General features: G+C 46.9%; 2 protein-coding genes across 12 annotated transcripts; one reads left to right on the top strand and one right to left on the bottom strand.

Moving 5' to 3' along the window:
- Window positions 1-19: 19 nt before the first annotated feature.
- On the bottom strand, window positions 20-16,132 carry stambpl1 (STAM binding protein-like 1). 9 transcript variants are annotated; one of them, XM_030400780.1, is made up of 13 exons: window positions 15,996-16,132; window positions 9,775-9,922; window positions 8,812-9,152; window positions 8,444-8,661; window positions 8,286-8,361; window positions 3,096-3,191; window positions 2,594-2,821; window positions 2,295-2,445; window positions 2,017-2,141; window positions 1,749-1,886; window positions 1,332-1,444; window positions 1,087-1,186; window positions 20-860 (listed from the first exon to the last, which is right to left on the bottom strand). In XM_030400780.1, exons 3-13 carry the CDS (start codon window positions 8,899-8,901, stop codon window positions 804-806), a joined length of 1,392 nt encoding a protein of 463 aa, XP_030256640.1. In that variant the 5' UTR covers window positions 8,902-9,152; window positions 9,775-9,922; window positions 15,996-16,132; the 3' UTR covers window positions 20-803. The 9 variants fall into 9 exon arrangements, with proteins under 9 accessions (XP_030256640.1, XP_030256646.1, XP_030256641.1 ...); XM_030400786.1 differs by having other exon boundaries at window positions 2,295-2,394; window positions 2,603-2,821; window positions 3,090-3,191; XM_030400781.1 differs by having other exon boundaries at window positions 2,603-2,821; window positions 3,090-3,191.
- ankrd22 (ankyrin repeat domain 22) lies at window positions 16,025-21,886 on the top strand. 3 transcript variants are annotated; one of them, XM_030400797.1, is made up of 6 exons: window positions 16,025-16,141; window positions 19,402-19,593; window positions 19,676-19,783; window positions 20,914-20,991; window positions 21,454-21,552; window positions 21,628-21,886. In XM_030400797.1, the coding sequence occupies exons 1-6, from the start codon at window positions 16,124-16,126 to the stop codon at window positions 21,703-21,705; spliced, it is 573 nt and encodes a 190-aa protein (XP_030256657.1). In that variant the 5' UTR covers window positions 16,025-16,123; the 3' UTR covers window positions 21,706-21,886. The 3 variants fall into 3 exon arrangements, with proteins under 3 accessions (XP_030256657.1, XP_030256656.1, XP_030256658.1); XM_030400796.1 differs by lacking the exon at window positions 16,025-16,141 and adding an exon at window positions 18,116-18,222; XM_030400798.1 differs by lacking the exons at window positions 16,025-16,141; window positions 19,676-19,783 and adding an exon at window positions 18,116-18,222.
- The last annotated feature ends 194 nt before the right edge of the window (window positions 21,887-22,080 follow it).

Below are 22,080 nucleotides of genomic sequence, written 5' to 3' on the forward strand. Positions count from 1 at the left end.
AGTGAGTCGACACACACACTTCTGATGGAAACTGTCAGACTGTCGGAGCAGCAGACGTCTTTTATTACCAAAACACGGCAGTCGGTCTAAAAACAGCAGGTCAGAAAACACACACATACACACACACACACACACACACCTGAACTTTAAACATCTGCTGGTGCACAAACTGAAATCTCGTCCAGCTGATCAGATTTGTTTAAGTTATTAGTGACATCATCATGACAAGAGGAGCACATCAAACCCACAGAACCACTGAGCACGAGGCGTGAAGGCACCAGCTGTTGATCCTGTGTGACGTCACACTCACTGGTCTTCTCTGATCGGATCAATAACGATCATGTAGTTCACAGAGAGAGAAATACTGCATGTCGACACAAGAGGGCGCCATCATCACAGAGAAGGACAGCAGGAAATCCATCAGAAGGCACTCAGCTGTCACACACACACACACACACACACACACACACACACACACACACACACACACTCAGCTGTAACAAAAACTCTTAATTGAAACACTCGTTACACTGCAGCACCAACTGATCACAAACAAAAAGCAAAGTACACTCCTGTGAGTGTGTGTGTGTGTGTGTGTGTGTGTGTGTGTGTTTGTGTGTGTGTGACAGCAGAGTGTGTTTGTGAGTGTGTGTGCATAGCAGCAGCTGATTTATAGAACAAAGTACACTGAAAAAAAAGAACAATGATTATGAAAACCCTTCTCACACACACACACACACACACACACTGTGTTCACAGTTTGGACAGACAGCCTGCAGTAAACAGACGCTGCCTCCTGTCTGTCACCTGAGGTCCAACAGGCTGATCTTTGAGTCCCTCACCATCACATGTTTACACACCTGAGAGGGCGAGAGACATAGAGAGAGAGAGAGAGAGAGAGAGAGACAGAGACTTTATGTCAGTCTGCATGAATCATGTCACTGCACATGTGAACAGAAACAGTCCTCAGGGTTCATGCTAGATGTTTTATCTGTTAGCTTAGTGTAGCAGAAGAGAACAAAATAATCTCCATGACAACAGTTTGAAGCAGCGTCCTGATGTCACCCATGTAAACAAGTGTCTCACACTGAAGAGAGGAGGATCCTTGGAGTGAGGATGGAAACCTTTCAGTCTGCAGCCGGAAACCTCGGACATCCCCGGACCGGTCAACCTGAACACGCCGGTACTGAGGGAGAGGAGGGATCAAATCACCTGAGTCACCTGTGGTGAAGTTGTCCTAACACCTGTACCAACATCAGTATATTGATTCCAGTTAAGAACAATGTGTGTGTGTGTGTGTGTGTGTGTGTGTGTGTGAGAGAGAGACCCACTCGTTGTGTTTGGGAGCACAGACGATGGCGATGGCCTCGGGCAGCATCAGCTGATAGGAGCAGTGAGTGTGGAGGTCGACACTGGAGAGGAAGGCTGTCTGAGTGGGATGAGTCTGAACACACACACACACAAACACACACACACACACACACACAGGTCAAAGGTCAGAGACACAAACCTGCCACAGCTTGTTCAGATTTTGTGAGGTCAGTCAGGCTGAGGACACTCTTCTTTCAGGAGCTGCAGGATTAGTTGTTATTGTTGACACAGGTCCTGTGTCGTGTGTGTGTTCTGGTCCTGTGTCGTGTGTGTGTTCTGGTCCTGTGTCGTGTGTGTGTTCTGGTCCTGTGTCGTGTGTGTGTTCTGGTCCTGTGTTGTGTGTGTGTTCTGGTCCTGTGTTGAGCATGCACGCGTACATGGATCCAGCCAAGCGTCAGCAGGTTCTGTTGGTCCTGGAAACTGAACAGTTCCTCCACGTTCTCCATGTCACAGAAATCTGGACCTGCCGACTGTTTTGGGATCACGACATGAGTCAGCATGAACTCATTGTGAGTCTGAGGGCGAGAGACATTCAGACAGAGAGGAGAGAGAGAGGCTGTCAGTGGGATCCACTCAGGTGATGTGTGACTCACCTGTGCACTCAGCCACAGTACTTAGTTACTTAGTAACGGTACTAAGTCTCACCAGTCGTCCACAGAGGACTCCACAGGTCTCGATTCCTCTGGCGGTGTTCGAGTCGGCCAGCAGGAGGAAACGATACGTCAGATCTCTGGGAATCACCACCCGCCTCAGACCCTCCACCCTCTGAGCTGCACACGAAACAAACACACACACACACAAAGAGTCAAACAAACCATCATTTACACCCCCTCCACACACATACACACACACACACACACACATACACACACAGACACACACACACACACTGGTCTGCTACATTTCTGTGTATTTGTACTCACTCTGTACTCCAGCCAGTGTCGCAGCTGGCTGTCTGATGGGAGCTGGCGGTCTGTTCCTGTTAGGATCCGCCCCCTGGGAGCGTGCGCCATCTCTGATTGGCTGCCGAGACAAACAGGAGCCATCCGTCACCTCAGGCACTTTGGTCGCCACCTGAAGGAGAAAATTGGACTACAAATATACTGCAATACAGGCGATACTAGGTGTAGTAGGAGTATCAGCAGCAGGGCAGTAGTAGTGGTTATAGTAGTCGTATGTATGTGTTAGTAACAGTAAGTGTCAGTTGTAGTAACACTAGTACCAATGTCACCTTTTGCTCCTCCTCCTCTCCTCTCCTATTGGCCAGTTCCTGGCGCCTCAGTTGGTCCTCGAAGTAGCGAAATTGTTCTGATTCGATCTGCATGCGTCGCAGCGCGGCCACACGCTGCCTCTCCTCCTCTAATAGGAGTATCCTCTTCCTGTCCTCATCCAATAAGGACAGCTGCTGCAGCTGCTGGCCACACCCATCCACCATCATGGCCGCCTGGCTCTGAGAAAACAGGATCAGGTTTGTGTCAGCTGGGGGTCTTTGATGACTGCATCTTACAGAGGAGTCCAGATTTAAACTCGTTATATAAAATACATAAATATATTTACATGACATATAGAAGGAAAAGAAGGGAACGAGCTTTGCTGGATCAGATCATGATCTGTGTGTCTGTGTGAGACTCTGAGACATTAATAAACCTTTCAGTCTGTTTTCAAAATCTGATCAAGAGGTAATCACTCATGGAGTGATCCGATTGGACAACACTCACACATGCCTGGGCTCTGAGGTACTCGCTGTGTTCCCTGCTGTATTTCTCCTGAAGTCGTGTCTTCAACTCGTCTTTACGAGGAAAAGCCACTTCCTGAAGTTTCTAAAGAGACAAAGACAAAGTATTACTGTTACAAATACCCAGACCGTCTCCTGAGATCCCCGCACATCTGGGGACCTTCAGACTGTCTCTGCACATCTGGGGACCTTCAGACTGTCTCTGCACAACTAGGGACCTTCAGACTGTTCAGACTGTCTCTACACATCTGAGGACCTTCAGACTGTTCAGACTGTCTCTACACATCTGAGGACCTTCAGACTGTCTCTGCACATCTGGGGACCTTCAGACTGTCTCTGCACATCTGAGGACCTTCAGACTGTCTCTGCACATCTGGGGACCTTCAGACTGTTCAGACTGTCTCTGCACATCTGGGGACCTTCAGACTGTCTCTGCACATCTGAGGACCTTCAGACTGTCTCTGCACATCTGGGGACCTTCAGACTGTCTCTGCACATCTGGGGACCTTCAGACTGTTCAGACTGTCTCTGCACATCTGGGACCTTCAGACTGTTCAGACTGTCTCTACACATCTGGAGACCTTCAGACTGTCTCTGCACATCTGGGGACCTTCAGACTGTCTCTACACATCTGGGGACCTTCAGACTGTCTCTACACATTTGGGGACCTTCAGACTGTTCAGACTGTCTCTGCACATCTGGGGACCTTCAGACTGTTCAGACTGTCTCTACACATCTGGAGACCTTCAGACTGTCTCTGCACATCTGGGAACCTTCAGACTGTTCAGACTGTCTCTGCACATCTGGGGACCTTCAGACTGTCTCTGCACATCTGGGGACCTTCAGACTGTTCAGACTGTCTCTACACATCTGGAGACCTTCAGACTGTCTCTGCACATCTGGGGACCTTCAGACTGTCTCTACACATCTGGGGACCTTCAGACTGTCTCTGCACATCTGGGGACCTTCAGACTGTCTCTACACATCTGGGGACCTTCAGACTGTCTCTGCACATCTGGGGACCTTCAGACTGTCTCTACACATCTGGGGACCTTCAGACTGTCTCTGCACATCTGGGGACCTTCAGACTGTTCAGACTGTCTCTGCACATCTGGGGACCTTCAGACTGTATCTGCACATCTGGGGACCTTCAGACTGTTCAGACTGTCTCTACACATCTGGAGACCTTAAGACTGTCTCTGCACATTTGGGGACCTTCGACTGTCTCCGCACATCTGGGGACCTTCAGACTGTCTCCGCACATCTGGGGACCTTCAGACTGCCTCCGCACATCTGGGGACCTTCACACTGTCTCTGCACATCTGGGGACCTTCAGACTGTTCAGACAGTCTCTACACATCTGGGGACCTTCAGACTGTCTGTGCATATCTGGGGACCTTCAGACTGTCTCCGCACATCTGGGGACCTTCACACTGTCTCTGCACATCTGGGGACCTTCAGACTGTCTCCGCACATCTGGGGACCTTCAGACTGTCTCTGCACATCTGAGGACCTTCAGAATGTCTCCGCACATCTGGGGACCTTCAGACTGTTCAGACTGTCTCTACACAACTGGGAACCTCCAGACTGTTTCTGCACATATGGGGACTTTCAGACTGTCTCTACACATCTGGGGACCTTCAGACTGTCTCTGCACATCTGGGGACCTTCAGAATGTATCTGCACATCTGGGGACCTTCAGACTGTCTCCGCACATCTGGGGACCATCAGAATGTCTTTGCACATCTGGGGACCTTCAGAAAGTCTCCACACATCTGGGGACCTTCAGACTGTTTCTGCACATCTGGGGACCTTCAGAAAGTCTCCACACATCTGGGGACCTTCAGACTTTCCCCGCACATCTGGGGACCTTCAGACTGTCTCTGCACATCTGGGGACCTTCAGACTGTCTCTGCACATCTGGGGACCTTCAGACTGTCTCCGCACATCTGGGGACCTTCAGACTGTTCAGACTGTCTCTACACATCTGGGGACCTTCAGACTGTCTCTGCACATCTGGGGACCATCAGAATGTCTTTGCACATCTGGGGACCTTCAGAAAGTCTCCACACATCTGGGGACCTTCAGACTGTTTCTGCACATCTGGGGACCTTCAGAAAGTCTCCACACATCTGGGGACCTTCAGACTTTCCCCGCACATCTGGGGACCTTCAGACTGTCTCCGCACATCTGGGGACCTTCAGACTGTTCAGACTGTCTCTACACATCTGGGGACCTTCAGACTGTCTCTGCACATCTGGGGACCATCAGAATGTCTTTGCACATCTGGGGACCTTCAGAAAGTCTCCACACATCTGGGGACCTTCAGACTGTTTCTGCACATCTGGGGACCTTCAGAAAGTCTCCACACATCTGGGGACCTTCAGACTTTCCCCGCACATCTGGGGACCTTCAGACTGTCTCTGCACATCTGGGGACCTTCAGACTGTATCTGCACATCTGGGGACCTTCAGACTGTTCAGACTGTCTCTACACATCTGGGGACCTTCAGACTGTCTCTGCACATCTGGGGACCTTCAGAATGTCTTTGCACATCTGGGGACCTTCAGACTTTCCCCGCAAATCTGGGGACCTTCAGACTGTCTCTGCACATCTGGGGACCTTCAGACTGTCTCTGCACATCTGGGGACCTTCAGACTGTCTCTGCACATTAGGGGACCTTCAGACTGTTCAGACTGTCTCTGCACATCTGGGGACCTTCAGACTGTCTCCGCATGTCTGGGGACCTTCAGACTGTCTCTACACATCTGGAGACCTTCAGACTGTCTCTGCACATCTGGGAACCTTCAGACTGTTCAGACTGTCTCTGCACATCTGGGGACCTTCAGACTGTCTCTGCACATCTGGGGACCTTCAGACTGTTCAGACTGTCTCTACACATCTGGGGACCTTCAGACTGTCTCTGCACATCTGGGGACCTTCAGACTGTCTCTACACATCTGGGGACCTTCAGACTGTCTCTGCACATCTGGGGACCTTCAGACTGTTCAGACTGTCTCTGCACATCTGGGGACCTTCAGACTGTCTCTGCACATCTGGGGACCTTCAGACTGTCTCCGCACATCTGGGGACCTTCAGACTGTTCAGACAGTCTCTACACATCTGGGGACCTTCAGACTGTCTGTGCATATCTGGGGACCTTCAGACTGTCTCCGCACATCTGGGGACCTTCACACTGTCTCTGCACATCTGGGGACCTTCAGACTGTCTCCACACATCTGGGGACCTTCAGACTGTCTCTGCACATCTGAGGACCTTCAGAATGTCTCCGCACATCTGGGGACCTTCAGACTGTTCAGACTGTCTCTACACAACTGGGGACCTCCAGACTGTATCTGCACATCTGGGGACCTTCAGACTGTTCAGACTGTCTCTACACATCTGGGGACCTTCAGACTGTCTCCGCACATCTGGGGACCATCAGAATGTCTTTGCACATCTGGGGACCTTCAGAAAGTCTCCACACATCTGGGGACCTTCAGACTGTTTCTGCACATCTGGGGACCTTCAGACTGTCTCTGCACATCTGGGGACCTTCAGACTGTCTCCGCACATCTGGGGACCTTCAGACTGTTCAGACTGTCTCTACACATCTGGGGACCTTCAGACTTTCCCCGCACATCTGGGGACCTTCAGACTGTCTCTGCACATCTGGGGACCTTCAGACTATCTCTACACATCTAGGGACCTTCAGACTGTCTCTGCACATCTGGGGACCTTCAGACTGTCTCTGCACAACTAGGGACCTTCAGACTGTTCAGACTATCTCTACACATCTAGGGACCTTCAGACTGTCTCTGCACATCTGGGGACCTTCAGACTGTCTCTGCACATCTGGGGACCTTCAGACTGTCTCTGCACATCTGGGGACCTTCAGACTGTTCAGACTATCTCTACACATCTGAGGACCTTCAGACTGTCTCTACACATCTGGGGACCTTCAGACTGTCTCTGCACATCTGGGGACCTTCAGACTGTTCAGACGGTCTCTGCATATCTGGGGACCTTCAGACTGTTCAGACTATCTCTACAAATCTAGGGACCTTCAGACTGTCTCTGCACATCTGGGGACCTTCAGACTGTCTCCGCACATCTGGGGACCTTCAGACTGTTCAGACGGTCTCTGCACATCTGGGGACCTTCAGACTATCTCTACACATCTAGGGACCTTCAGACTGTCTCTGCACATCTGGGGACCTTCAGACTGTCTCTGCACATCTGGGGACCTTCAGACTGTTCAGACTGTCTCTGCACATCTGGGGACCTTCAGACTGTTCAGACTATCTCTACAAATCTAGGGACCTTCAGACTGTCTCTGCACATCTGGGGACCTTCAGACTGTCTCCGCACATCTGGGGACCTTCAGACTGTTCAGACGGTCTCTGCATATCTGGGGACCTTCAGACTGTTCAGACGGTCTCTGCACATCTGGGGACCTTCAGACTGTTCAGACTATCTCTACAGATCTAGGGACCTTCAGACTGTCTCTGCACATCTGGGGACCTTCAGACTGTCTCCGCACATCTGGGGACCTTCAGAATGTTCAGACGGTCTCTGCACATCTGGGGACCTTCAGAATGTCTCTGCACATCTGGGGACCTTCAGACTGTTTCCGCACATCTGGGGACCTTCAGACTGTTCAGACGGTCTCTGCACATCTGGGGTCCTTCAGACTGTCTCTGCACATCTGGGGACCTTCAGACTGTCTCTGCACATCTGGGGACCTTCAGACTGTCTCCGCACATCTGGAGACCTTCAGACTGTTCAGACGGTCTCTGCACATCTGGGGACCTTCAGACTGTCTCCGCCCATCTGGGGACCTTCAGACTGTCTCTGCACATCTGGGGACCTATAGACTGTCTCTGCACATCTGGGGTAAGTCTGGGGATCTGGCATCAGGTGACCTCGAGGTCTTTTGTTGATTTTTCAAGTCAAAAGAAGTCTGTGGAGAGTCTTAAGATGTATGAAGACATTCTGCTGGTCACCTGACATCAGGGGACAGTCCCTGGACACCAGGCACCACACGCCCGGCGACCATCCCCAGACCCCCAGATATCCACACTCCAGTGCTTTGGTTCAGGTTCACGTACCTGCATGAGGTGCATAATGTTCACAGCAGCGTTGTGTCTGTGTGCATCCTCCATGTTTGTGTAGTTACCTTCATGATGAGCTGTTTCTCTGGGACGCTGCACTGCTGGTAGTCTCTGTGAGCCGGCAGCTTCTCTACAAACAGACTGAACACACAAACACAGCAGTTAAACAACAACGTCACAACCTGTCAACATATCAAAACAACAATAGAAAGAAGTTTCTGACGTGATGAACTTGGTGTAGAGGACGTAGGCGTTCTCCAGGCTCCCCTCCTCAAGGTAAACCGCCGCCATGCGCTCCATCTCCACTCCAGAACGGAAGTAGCGCCTCGGTTCGATGTCCTCGTTGATCTCCACGCTGCATCCCATCTTCCCAAGCGCCCGCACGCGCTCCACCGCTGTCAGCGACACATCCGTGTAGTCTGGTTCTGCCGCCAGCTTCTTCTGCACAACGCAGATCAGAAAGTAATTACAGTAACTGTAATGAAGTTACTATATTACAAACTACAGTATGAAGGTCCTGGAAGGAACAACACACTGAGGACTTAAACAGAGACAGTCTGAAAGAAGCAACTAATAGAAATACTCAAGCACCTCCAATTTGCATTGAAGTACTGAATAAAAGTACTTAGTTACATTGCAGCACAGAAAATAACGTTTTTTGGTGACACCAGACACGAACATCTGACAGCTGAGCTGAAACTCAGATTTACGGTCCCTGTGGGGAGCCTGAATGCAGCATTTGTTCCTCTGATCAGCTGTTGTTGGAGGAGGAGAAACACTCCTCTGTTCACTGGCGCTCTTTATTCGGGAGGCGACGCCAACCACGGAAAGAGATCGAAGACGGAGAGGAATACCACCAACGTGTGAATGAAGGGAAAAGGGGAAGGAAACAAGGAAGGAAACAAGGAAGGAAACAAGGGAAGAAGAAGAAACTGAAGAGAGGAAAGAGGAGAAATATGTTTCTGGGACTAATAAATAACAAATTACAGCTAAACAAGTGTTTTTCATTAAAAATGATTCCCACATAAAAGTGAGAATCAAATAAACTCCAGAAGAATCTGTGATCATCTTTTAGTTTATTTCACTTTCATCACATTTAGTTTTTGTGTTTTGTTTTTTTCAGGAATCTTTATAAAACAAAATAAAACACATTAAAGGAACACTTCAACATTTATTTCTGTTTGTTTCTTTAGCTTAGCATAAAGACTGTAAACAGAGGAGAACTGTTAGCAACCAATCAGCTGTGTCCTCAGGACAAAAGTCCAGCTTTGACCCGACTGAGTTTGTTTGTTTCAATAATGTGCTTAAAACAAACAGAATTTTAGTTTTGGCTCTTTAATCGTTATGTTCAGCTGCGTTTATACCTTCAGCTTCATTAAATGTTCTCACACAGATTTCATTAAAACTTCACAAATCATCAAAGACAACTTACAGGAAACGGTCTTTCATCCAAATTTGATTTAATTCACTCAAACACAAAAGACTTTTAATTTGAAGTGGGTTAGGGTTAATCACACACACACACACACACACACACACATACAGTTTACTCACCAGTGCATTTAAGCTGAAGCCTTGTTCCATCGTCATTGTGTGTGTGTGTGTGTGTGTGTGTGTGTGTGTGTGTGTGTATGTGTGTGTGTCACAGGCTCTGGTCAGCTGACGCCCGGCTCGTCCATCTGCCACCTCCCATGATGCTTCACTGCAGGGAGACAGAAAACATTCAGCTAGCACAGTGGCTAAAGCTAACACTCAGCAGCCAATCAGAGTGGGCCATGTGTGGCTTGCCCCTCATCACAGTTACCATGACAACCCGTAACTAACCATCCTGTGAGTCATTTAAAAACAAAGAAGAAGAAGAGAGACACAGAGCTGACATTGATTACTGATCAGAACCATCAGACGTGATGCCCTGATTGATTACTGATCAGAACTATCAGACGTGATGCCCTGATTGATTACTGATCAGAACCATCAGACGTGATGCCCTGATTGATTACTGATCAGAACCATCAGACGTGATGCCCTGATTGATTACTGATCAGAACTATCAGACGTGATGCCCTGATTGATTACTGATCAGAACTATCAGACGTGATGCCCTGATTGATTACTGATCAGAACCATCAGACGTGATGCCCTGATTGATTACTGATCAGAACCATCAGACGTGATGCCCTGATTGATTACTGATCAGAACCATCAGACGTGATGCCCTGATTGATTACTGATCAGAACCATCAGACGTGATGCCCTGATTGATTACTGATCAGAACCATCAGACGTGATGCCCTGATTGATTACTGATCAGAACCATCAGACGTGATGCCCTGATTGATTACTGATCAGAACCATCAGACGTGATGCCCTGATTGATTACTGATCAGAACCATCAGACGTGATGCCCTGATTGATTACTGATCAGAACCATCAGACGTGATGCCCTGATTGATTACTGATCAGAACCATCAGACATGATGCCCCTGGTATTCACAAATCCATGGCAATGCTCTGCCCTCTGCTCTATCAGAAATCTTCTCCAGCCTTTGATCTTAGGAAATCTACAATTAACCACCCCACTTTCTCTGCCTGTGCGGGCCTTTTTAAAGCCCCTTTGCCCGCACCGACCTACTTCTTCTAACTGGTCACTTTGGTGGATTGAGGGTCCATCTGTCCAATGGGAGGAAAGAAGGGTTGGTCTGCCTCACACCCCCTATGGAATACCTCATCTTCTCTGTATTACCCTACTCTACTGATGTCACGTCTTAGAGCTCACAGCTGAAAGTAGACAGGATTGTCTCTCTGTACATACATGGAAATGTATACATGAAGTCAGCTCCGAACTTCTTGCTCTAGCTAACTTCTAACACACACAGCGCTGATTAGTGGCTCCGGGGGCCCCTGGACATGTAAACCCAAACAGTCTTACACTAATTTAAACACAAGCATCCTGTCACCGTTAAATCATAGCTCAGAATGTGGAGCTGAACAGACACCTCAGAAGCACTGAACACGTTTGATAACAGACAAAAACACCAGAAGAAGAATTAAGGTCCAACTGTTTGATGGCGATCATTTTGTTCAGAAAACAAGTCTTGAAGTGAAAACTTTAAAATATTTAATTTTCATCAAGTCAGAGTTTAATTTATAGATTTTCATATAAAATGACTGAAACTGTTGATCAGTTCTCAGAATTATCACAGTTATGAAAAAAGTGATAGAGGAAGAAGAGGGACAAACCTCCTCCACACCTGTCTGATAGTCTGACATCACACCCTCCTCACTCTCTGATTGGTCAGCAAAGAGCCGTTCATGGCCGGTCGGGTCAAACAGCTGCTTGGTTCTTAAATAAACATTTGAGTCACTTCCTGTTGAAGCTGTGTGTGTGTGTGTGTGTGTGTGTGTGTGTGTGTGCGTGCGTGATGAGCAGGTGAACAGGTGTGACAAGCTGTTACCTGAGCTGCTGCAGGTGTGTTCACCTGTCACTCAAACATCCTGCTGCACCACATTCAGTTTCAAAGATGACATCATCACAGACATCAGCTCATCCAGAGCTGCTCGTCAAACACAAACGACCAGCCGAGCCGCCACAAACCCAACATCCGCCGCCATGTTGCCGCCATGTTGCCGCCACGTCGTCTCACCATGAGTGGAGGTGTCACTTTCTTCACCATAAAGTGAAAACGACTGATTTGTGCTTTATTTATATATTTATTGATATATTAATATTTTATTGATTATCTATTGATTGATTGATTGATTGATTGATTTATACTTTATTGATTATGTATTGATTGACTGAGGATTCCCTCAGCAGTGTGTAGATGAGTCACAGACAGCTGTATCTCTCAGGATCTTCTCTGGGACTTTAACATCGCTGCCTGCCAGACACAAACCCACAGCCCGACCACCAGAACCACTCATGCCGGAGACAACAGCTGCAGCAGCTGCAGGTCTCAAGATGTCTGCAGACGGTCTCTGGATCGGCAGCTTTTATGTCACATTTCCAGCCCAGTTTGTTGCCTGCAGCGGCGACAGTCAGCTTTCAGTGAGCCGCGTCCTGACTCACCTCCACAACACAACAAGTCACCTGTTCAGTCAGCAGCACGCGCCGCGTCCTGTTCCTCCGACTCGACCACTCCTCATGAACGAGCCAACAGGTGTTAGAGCAGTGGTTCCCAACCTTTTTTCCTTGAAGCCCCCCTTGCCCTGTGTCCAAGACAAGCCAGACATCACACACACACACACACGACCACAATAGGCCTACCAGAGAGCAGAATAGATCTACCACAGAGCAGAATAGATCTACCAGAGAGCAGAATAGATCTACCAGAGAGCAGAATAGATCTACCAGAGAGCAGAATAGATCTACCAGAGAGCAGAATAGATCTACCTCATAGGGGTGTTGGTAATAAATAGCTTGATGAATTTAAATGTGGACCAAGAAATATGTTTCAATTTGGATTATAGAGAGTTTTGATTGGGTGTGTTACTGGGATTTTATGCAGTCCAGGGTATAATTGGCCATTTTGACTATTTTTGATTTTACCATTATATTTCACCTTAGAAACTATTTACCTTGCCTTGTTTGGTGTCATCATTTTCAGCACAACTTCACATGTGTGACTGTACAGTTATTTTTTCATTTTGACACACATCTCTCAACTCTCTCACCGTCACTGTCGGTCCCTCCACAACTTCCTCCTGTCCCCCAGCAACCAAATCACGTGTCTTGCCATGTCATTTTGTGATTGGCTGGTGTGGTGCCTTTTTCCACCAATAAGAACGTGTTGTTTCGCTCGCAAACTTTTCCTGCTTGCCGACACTTTCGTGAGAGAAGTCCATGTTGACCGTCTCTTCCTGCACCAAACGCGCAGCAAACGTGACGGTAATGTTAATGAAAAAGCGTGCCGTACATTATTTATCATAAGTCCATAAGTTTTACTTGGCCTATCAACACAATTTAAAAACTGGTACACAGCTTGAAGGCTGCTCCAACACATAAGTCGGACCGGGACTTACTGAGGCTCCGTCTTGCTGCTACGTCATCTTAAATAGGTCACGTGATTTTGACGTACCGGCGCGTCATTCGACCTCAGAGGGTTGCACAAATATAACTTTAACCTCACAACCTCACAACAGACAAAGTTGTGTGCCAGCCGAGTGACATAGTCACACCAGCGTGTCCTGGGTCTTCCTCGGGGTCTCCTCCCGGCGGGACATGCCAGGAACACCTCCCGAGGGAGGTGTTCCGGGGGCATCCGAAACAGATGCCCGAGCCACCTCAGCTGGCTCCTCTGGATGTGGAGGAGCAGCGGCTCTACTCCGAGCTCCTCCCGGGTGACAGAGCTCCTCACCCTATCTCTAAGGGAGCGCCCTGCCACCCTGCGGAGGAAACTCATTTCGGCCGCTTGTATCCGGGATCTTATTCTTTCGGTCATGACCCAAAGTTCATGCTTTATCCATATTATTACTGATGTATTTATACTTTATTCATATTATTACTGATGTATTTATACTTTATTCATATTATTACTGATGTATTTATACTTATACTCAGGGCTGGACTGGGACAAAAAATCGGCCCTGGCATTTTTGGCCCCTCATAATTAGCGAAGCACAACCAGAAAAAAAACCCCATAACTTTTTGCCTTTAGGCTTCTTAGAAATCTACAGTTTATTATTACTTTAGAAGTCTATCAAATAACCATTGTGGAAAGCAAATAAGTACATTTACTCAACACATAGTTGAGTAAAGGTATATTCTATTTCAAGCATAATGTATCATCGGCATCCCAGATCTCAGAAGTTTAGCATCTGTTGTTAGCTCTACCACTTTTGTCTGCTCTGTGTAGTTCAATTGATCATTTTATCCTTTTTATTGAAATCATCTCTAATATGTATTTTCTGAATTTCCCTGATATAGCAGCTCAATTCTAGTTCTTCAGGTTAAAAGGTGCTCCCTTTAAAAAGCTATAAAATTGTTATATCAGGCTAAAAACAGGGCTGCTGTATGAGCTCATGCAAAGCAACTTGTCTTAAAAGCATGTGACAGATCTACTCTTGTTCTATGTGGGCAAACCTTTTGCTAATAATACTTTTATACTTTTTTTACACTTACTTTAGTAATGCTTAAATTGCAAAGCTTTTACTATCATTTAGCAGTTTTTAAATCTGTTTTTTAAAACATGTTTAACCACAGCATAGAGGGTTGCTACACATTCAAACGACTATGCAGCCTTTCAACACACCTTTAACCTAAATATCTAAAATGCTATGATGGAGCCTGAAATAGACACTTAATGCTCATCCGACACTTCTCAGCATTGACCGTTTGCTGTTTATCAGAATAAGGTGCCGTGGCTGCCAGATTCTGAGAAGTATGCAAAGCCAGATAATATCGATACTAATCAATCGCCATTGCTCATCATTATCATGTAATTAGAGTTCTCAACGGGCCTGAAAATTACAGTCCGAACCCGAAACAGCGCTACACACCCGCATGAATTGTCTGCCGCCCGTTAACTCGGCCAGAGCCCGCGGGTCCGGTCGGGTTTGTCGGGTCCGGTCGGGTTTGTCGGGTCCGGTTGGGTTTGTCGGGTCCGGTCGGGTTTGTCGGGTCCGGTTGGGTTTGTCGGGTCCGGTCGGGTTTGTCGGGTCCGGTCGGGTTTGTCGGGTCCGGTTGGGTTTGTCGGGTCCGGTTGGGTTTGTCGGGCCGGTCCGACCCGTTGAGAGCTCTTCATGTAATAGAGCTAAGGTTCCCTCCATCACCTCACAGTCCCTGTATTAACGTTACTACCTGCTTACCGGCTGTACTACACTGTCCCTGTCAGTCAGCATCATCTCTGGCTGCTCCTCTCCTGCCCGCTGCTGCTGTCTTCACCTTCGACCTGCTGTTACTGGATCATTGCTGTCTCAGAGGACGTGGAGGCTACAGCAGCCCCTCCAGCCAACATGTCTGTGATTTTAGTACATTTTGCAGCATCTACAGTGAGATTCTTCTGTTAGCACACAATCTCTTTCTCTTTGGTTGCTCCATGTTGTCAGTCCTCGCGCTCAACACTTTGAAACTAGCAGAAGTTACAGGAGACGCGCAGGGAGGGGTGGGGCCGCCTTCGCACTTTATCCTGATTGGCTCAGTTCACTGTTTATATTGAAGACGGACCAATGGGCCGCCCCCTCTAAATTGTGCACTGAGAAAAAAAAAAGGAGGGCTGAGTGAGATTGGATTAGTCCAATGTACTTCAAGAAAATCAACCAATGGGCCATCGCGGTTAATAAAAAAGATTTATAATAAAACTTTTGGATTAAATTATGAAAGCCCGGCCCATAAATGTGCTTCGGCCCACCAGGCATTGCCCGGTATGCCAGATGGCCAGTCCATGCCTGCTTATACTTATGATGTATTTATACTACACCTGAACCTGTACAGAGGTGAGGAACCTCCGCAGCTCCACATCATGACGTCATGTAACCTGCTGCTTATGACGTCATGTAATCTGCTGCTCAGCAGACACGTTCCATATTCATCTGTTATTCACCCAAACTCTGACAGCATGAGTGAGAAACGATCTCTGTTCACATCTCAGGATCAGTTATTAGAGATAAATGTGGGACTGCTCCTTTAACTTCACTTCACTCAAACACCTCAGCTGAGACTCAAATCAGCGCACACACACTCTACTGGTTTCTGTTGACACACACACACACGCACACACACACACACACACACACGCACACACACACACACACACACACGCACACAGTAAATGTACCTGTGCTCTGATGTCAGTCTGACGTCCACAATCTGTCGGCATCACTGGGTCCCGTGCGAACCCAAACCCACAGAGACAGTGACCCGGCTGAGGATCTGGATCTGGATCCGGACTCGGTCCCGGGTTACATGAGCAGGAGGAAGCAGGTAAGAAAATGGCTGAAAGCTCCGGCTGCTGCTGCTTCACACCGACTGATGATGACAGCGATGGAGGAGCTCAAAGATCGTCTCCGAGCAAAGATGACTCACTCACGCCTTCCGGTTTTACACAGCTGGCTGTTCACTCCGCGCATGCGCCCCAACTGAGAGCAGCAGATCAATAAGATGTCTCACTCTGACATGTTTTCCTGACACCAAACTGATCCAGCTGCAGGCAGCCATGTTGGATTTATATTAAGTATCATTACATGAGTAACAACAGTGACGATGGTAACAAAGTACATCGACTCAAGTACTGTATGCTCCCACTCCATGTATCTGATTACTCTAGTATGTAGTTACTTTACAGATTACATGCTGCATGACTCTCATATTGTAACAGGTACTTTACTGTCAGGTCCGCTGTCCCCCTCTGCTGGACCCGGACCGAACCGCAGCCTCCGAACTCACACACTCAGCTGTATGGATCCGCTGTGTTGATCAGCTGTATGGATCCGCTGTGTTGATCAGCTGTATGGATCAGCTGTGTTGATCAGCTGTGTTGATCAGCTGTATGGATCCGCTGTGTTGATCAGCTGTGTTGATCAGCTGTATGGATCCGCTGTGTTGATCAGCTGTATGGATCCGCTGTGTTGATCAGCTGTATGGATCAGCTGTGTTGATCAGCTGTATGGATCCGCTGTGTTGATCAGCTGTGTTGATCAGCTGTATGGATCCGCTGTGTTGATCAGCTGTATGGATCCGCTGTGTTGATCAGCTGTATGGATCAGCTGTATGGATCAGCTGTGTTGATCAGCTGTATGGATCAGCTGTGTTGATCAGCTGTATGGATCCGCTGTGTTGATCAGCTGTATGGATCAGCTGTGTTGATCAGCTGTATGGATCCGCTGTGTTGATCAGCTGTATGGATCCGCTGTATTGATCAGCTGTATGGATCAGCTGTATTGATAAGCTTTGTTGGTCATGTAGTTTGGGTTTATTCTGTCTCATCTCAGCTTCGTGTTTTTGTTCCAACTTGTTTTTTTCGTCTTTGCAGTTTTGCTTCAGGCTGATTTCAGCTGTGACGCACTTCCTGTTCTCTGCAGCTTGTGTCAACTTGTCTCAGATCAACGTTTTTGTTAAAAGTCGCCAGATTCAAAGATCAATAGATCGATTAATGTTGCTGATTTATGTGTCAGCTGATTGATCAGAAACAGTCTGAAACATGAGAGTGAACAGATGGTGACAGATTTCTGTCTCTGTGCAGGTGTTTCTACAAGGACCATAATCTGTGAAGCTACACTTACAAAGACATGTACCGGAAGTACCTGCTACACAATAAAAGCACATAATCCATTGATTAACACGTTGCAGTCTCTTTTCTGAACATGATTGATCATATTTATGACGTCAGTTCACAGCTGAGACACGTTAAAGTCATAAATATTAATGAATTAACTTTATAAACAGCTGACGTGATTAATTTCTGTTATTCTGCATCAGGAGGACTTCAACAATGTTTTAACGCTGTAGGCCTACTGATGTTTTACACTGTATTTACAGTCACAGTATTTCTACTCTTACTGAAGTAAAGTACTTTTTACCACCACTAGTCATCATAAATAACAGTTTGTGTTTATAATGAATTTAATAAAAATATTTGACCTTAATTTGTTTTTCTTTCTTTATCGACACATTTAAATACTTTTGTGTACAAAAATGAAATAATGATTAAACTTAGAATTAAAAGTTGAATCATTTCAGAAGGAACAACTTTGTTTCTGATTCCAAATTCAAACATTAAGAAAAAATAACTTTATATGTAAGTTTATATTTGAAGGGCCTGAAGAGACAACAGTTTGTTCTTACGTTGTTTATTTATGATGTTTGTTTTATTGTTATGTGTGAAACATGTTTTAGAAACACTGCGAGAACACGTGTCACAACACTTCGTTTGAGAAAATAAGTCAGGTGTGAAGTGAATCTTATTTTGAAACGTGTGAGCGGAAGTGCTACTACAGACGGTGTGTGTGTCACTTGACGTGTCCAGGTGTGTCGTACCGGCGGACATGGGGCTGGTTTACTCGGAGGTAAGAAGACAAACTGTCGGTTTTCTCTCCGTTAATCTTCATTAATCATCCTCAGCATTGATCACATGATTTTATTGATTATTATTTTATTGATTTTCACTTCCGCTTTGTGTGGCTGATCAGCTCGCAGGTGAAGATCCGTTTCACCCCCATACGGAGTGATCTCACCCGAGACACATACACAGACAACATACAAGTCACTCAGTGATTAGTGCTCGAGTAAAAGTCTTCAAGTAGCCGTCGTGTTGATTCCTTCATTGTCAAAGTGATCAATTACTTCCATGAGTACACTGCAGACAGCTGCCCAGAGCAAGTCTGGGATCAGGGTCTGGGATCAGGGTCTGGGATCAGGGTCTGGGATCAGAGTCTGGGATCAGGGTCTGGGATCAGGGTCTGCAGCTTCAGTCTCATCTGGAGACGATCAGAACCATATGGAGAGGAAAAGGATCAGAATGTGAAATATGTCAGAGAACTCAACAGAAAGTTGACTTCCTAAGACTCCTAGATCCATACTGAGTGGAGATGCATGTCAATCAATCAATCAATCAATCAATCAATCAGTCTTTATTTGTACTGTGCCTGTTCACAACAGGGGTGTGTGTGTGTGCGTGTAAAGTGTTCCTGATGGTTCTCCTGATAGAAACTGAACCAACCGGTTCTGTCAGCTGATCAACACGGTCACCATGGAGACAGTCTGAGGCTGACGGTGTCCCTGAGACAACAACTTGATGCAACTCATCTCTCTTCCTCCTCCTCCTCCTCCTTCTCCTCCTTCTCCTCTCTCAGAATCAGAATCAGAAATTCTTTAATGTCTGGCTGATGGGATGTTTGTTTGTCTCAGCAGCGACAGAATACTACAAGAACAAAATCCAATAGCAAAAGTAAACAATTAAATTAAAAAGGGAAGAAATAGAATAGACATATATACATATTTACATGATATAGTGCAAAATTAACAGCACATTTTTATATATAGATTTTAAAAACAAATAATAAATATGGGTGTTAAGGAAATTGACCAGATGCAAAAACAGAAGTGAGTTTTGTACGAACTTATTGCACAGTGCAGAGTGCAGGGTGAGGTCTATATGGAGCAGTGCTGGTTGTACAGTCTGACAGCAGCAGCAGGAAGGACCTGCGATACCTCTCCTTCACACACACTCCTCCTCTCCTCCTCAGCCCTCCTGTCAGGCAGCGTATGAAGGAGATGTCCACCAGCTGTATCACCTCCTCAGTAAAGACCCGACTCAGCTGAACGTTCAGGAGGAGCACAACGGAGACACGCCCCTCATCGCAGCCTGTCGCCATGGTAAACTGAGGGTGGTGCAGTACCTGCTGGAGAACAGGGCTGACGTCCAGCTGACCAATAAGGTGCTTGTCCAGATGTGTGATGTCATCATGCTCCTGTCTCACCTGCAATCGTTAATGTGTTTGTGTGTGTATGTGTGATCAGAAACAGAGGACGTGTCTTCACTACGTGTCCAAGAGGACGCTGTCTCTGCTCGATTACCTCATGGTCGCCATCCTGATGCCCATCCTGCTGCTCGGGTACTTCCTCATGGTCAGTCAGCACACGCTTTACCTTATCATCACTTCCTGTCGACCTTTACGGTCAGCACACGCTTTACTTTTTCATCACTTCCTGTCGACCTATACGGTCAGCACGCGCTTTACCTTATCATCACTTCCTGACGACTTTACGGTCAGGACACGCTTTACCTTAACGTCACTTCCTTATCGTCACTTCCTGTCGACTTTAGGGTCAGCACACTCTTTACCTTATCGTCATTTCCTGTTGACTTAACGGTCAGCACGCGCTTTACCTTATCGTCACTTCCTGTCGACTTTAGGGTCAGCACACTCTTTACCTTATCGTCACTTCCTGTCGACTTTACAGTCAGCATACGCATTACCTTATCGTCACTTCCTGTCGACTTTACGGTCAGCATACGCTTTACCTTATCGTCATTTCCTGTTGACTTAACGGTCAGCACGCGCTTTACCTTATCGTCACTTCCTGTCGACTTTAGGGTCAGCACACTCTTTACCTTATCGTCACTTCCTGTCGACTTTACGGTCAGCATACGCTTTACCTTATCGTCATTTCCTGTTGACTTTACGGTCAGCACGCGCTTTACCTTATCGTCACTTCCTGTCGACTTTAGGGTCAGCACGCGCTTTACCTTATCTTCACTTCCTGTCGACTTTAGGGCCAGCACACGCATTACCTTATCTTCACTTCCTGTCGATTTTACGGCCAGGACATGCTTTACCTTATCATCACTTCCTGTCGATTTTACGGCCAGGACATGCTTTACCTTATCATCACTTCCTGTCGATTTTACGGCCAGCACATGCTTTACCTTATCATCACTTCCTGTCGATTTTACGGCCTGGACATGCTTTACCTTATCTTCACTTCCTGTCGATTTTACGGCCAGGACATGCTTTACCTTATCATCACTTCCTATCCACTTTACGGCCAGGACACGCGTTACCTTATCTTCACTTCCTGTCGACTTTACGGCCAGCACACGCTTTACCTTATCTTCACTTCCTATCGACTTTACGGCCAGCACACTCTTTACCTCATCGTCACTTCCTGTCCTGTTTTTTAGAAATGAACATTAGGTATGATTAAAATAAAGACAACACAGTAAGTTTTGTGTGTGTGTGTGTGTGTGTGTGTAGCTACAGAAGAGAAGGCAGCAGGAGGCTCTGATGAAGGAGGTGCTGAGCAGCAACGTCAACATCGATGCTGTCGACTACGTGAGTCTGAAGATACGCTCGCCTCAACTGAGCTTCATGTTAATTTAGCCTCATGCTAACTTAGCTCCATGCTAACGTCAGTGTTGAAATAGTGCAGTTTTATCATCACTACCTTCAAGGTGCGCTTTTTAGCTTAGCAGTCAGAAGTGGGAGCTGGAACGACGTCATATGGAGTCGACCATTTTCAAGCACAATAAGTCAGAAAACCACTTCCTGTTGGTGTGTCTGACTTCAGTGAGGTTCCAGGTAAATGTACCACCAGAACCTCCCAGTTCAGACAGAACACACCATGACACAGGACACACCCTACCCTGACCTGTTGACAGTTCAGAGGTCATGTAGGGTACAAGTACTCTTTAAGTTATTTTACTTTAATAAGAATAGAAATACTCTGTTACAAGTTAAGCTCCTCCCTCAGTGTCCACAGTGATTGGACATCGTGTTTTGTGTGATTGTGTGCAGAAGGGGAACACAGCTCTTCATTACATCTGTCAGAGGAAAAGTCATCGTCTGGTTCCTCTGCTGCTGGAAAAAAACGCCGACACAAACATCCAAAATAACGTACGTACACAAACACATCACAACAACAAGGTCTCACATCATCAGACTGAAATCAGACGTCCTCTTCTTCTACAGGATGGAGAAACGCCACTGGACATCGCAAAGCGACTAAAGTTCACCAAGATTGTCAAGATGCTGAAGAAGGCACACTGACAAACAGACAGACAGACAGACAGACATCACTTTAGGAGCTGAGTTTCTTGTTCTTATGAGTGTAAAATGTGTCAGTAAAGACAAATCTCAACCTGTTTCCACAGTAAATCATTAAAGGTGCAATATGTGAGAATCAGTCACCTGTTGCATTCATGCTCCCATCAAAGAGGGGCAGCATTCACCAGTTTAACTGCTAACTGTATTCCTTTAATGCTTCAATGACTGTAGCTACACTTAGCTTGTGAGCTCAGATCACGGTGCAACTAACCACAGCACTGAGGGAGTGTGGATGTTCTCACTGCTAGCACAGGAGCTTTGGACCGCTTGGAACACAGAGTTTTTTATACCTGGGGCTAGCTGGCTGGCATGCTAACT

This window comes from Sparus aurata, chromosome 20 (assembly GCF_900880675.1).
Source record: "Sparus aurata chromosome 20, fSpaAur1.1, whole genome shotgun sequence".
NCBI lineage: Eukaryota > Metazoa > Chordata > Actinopteri > Spariformes > Sparidae > Sparus > Sparus aurata.

Excerpts from the sequence above, each read along its gene's own strand:
- stambpl1 (XM_030400779.1), bottom strand. The coding sequence starts at position 8,901 with ATGTTCGTGTCTGGTGTCACCAAAAAACGTTATTTTCTGTGCTGCAAT. Across the intron at positions 2,822-3,089 it reads ACCTCAGAGCCCAGGCATGT|AGCCAGGCGGCCATGATGGT; the intron begins GTGAGTGTTGTC and ends CTGTTTTCTCAG. Across the intron at positions 1,187-1,331 it reads TGTGCTCCCAAACACAACGA|TACCGGCGTGTTCAGGTTGA; the intron begins GTGGGTCTCTCT and ends CCTCTCCCTCAG.
- ankrd22 (XM_030400796.1), top strand. The coding sequence starts at position 18,202 with ATGGGGCTGGTTTACTCGGAG. Across the intron at positions 18,223-19,401 it reads TGGGGCTGGTTTACTCGGAG|CCCTCCTGTCAGGCAGCGTA; the intron begins GTAAGAAGACAA and ends TCTCCTCCTCAG. Across the intron at positions 20,992-21,453 it reads ACATCGATGCTGTCGACTAC|AAGGGGAACACAGCTCTTCA; the intron begins GTGAGTCTGAAG and ends GATTGTGTGCAG.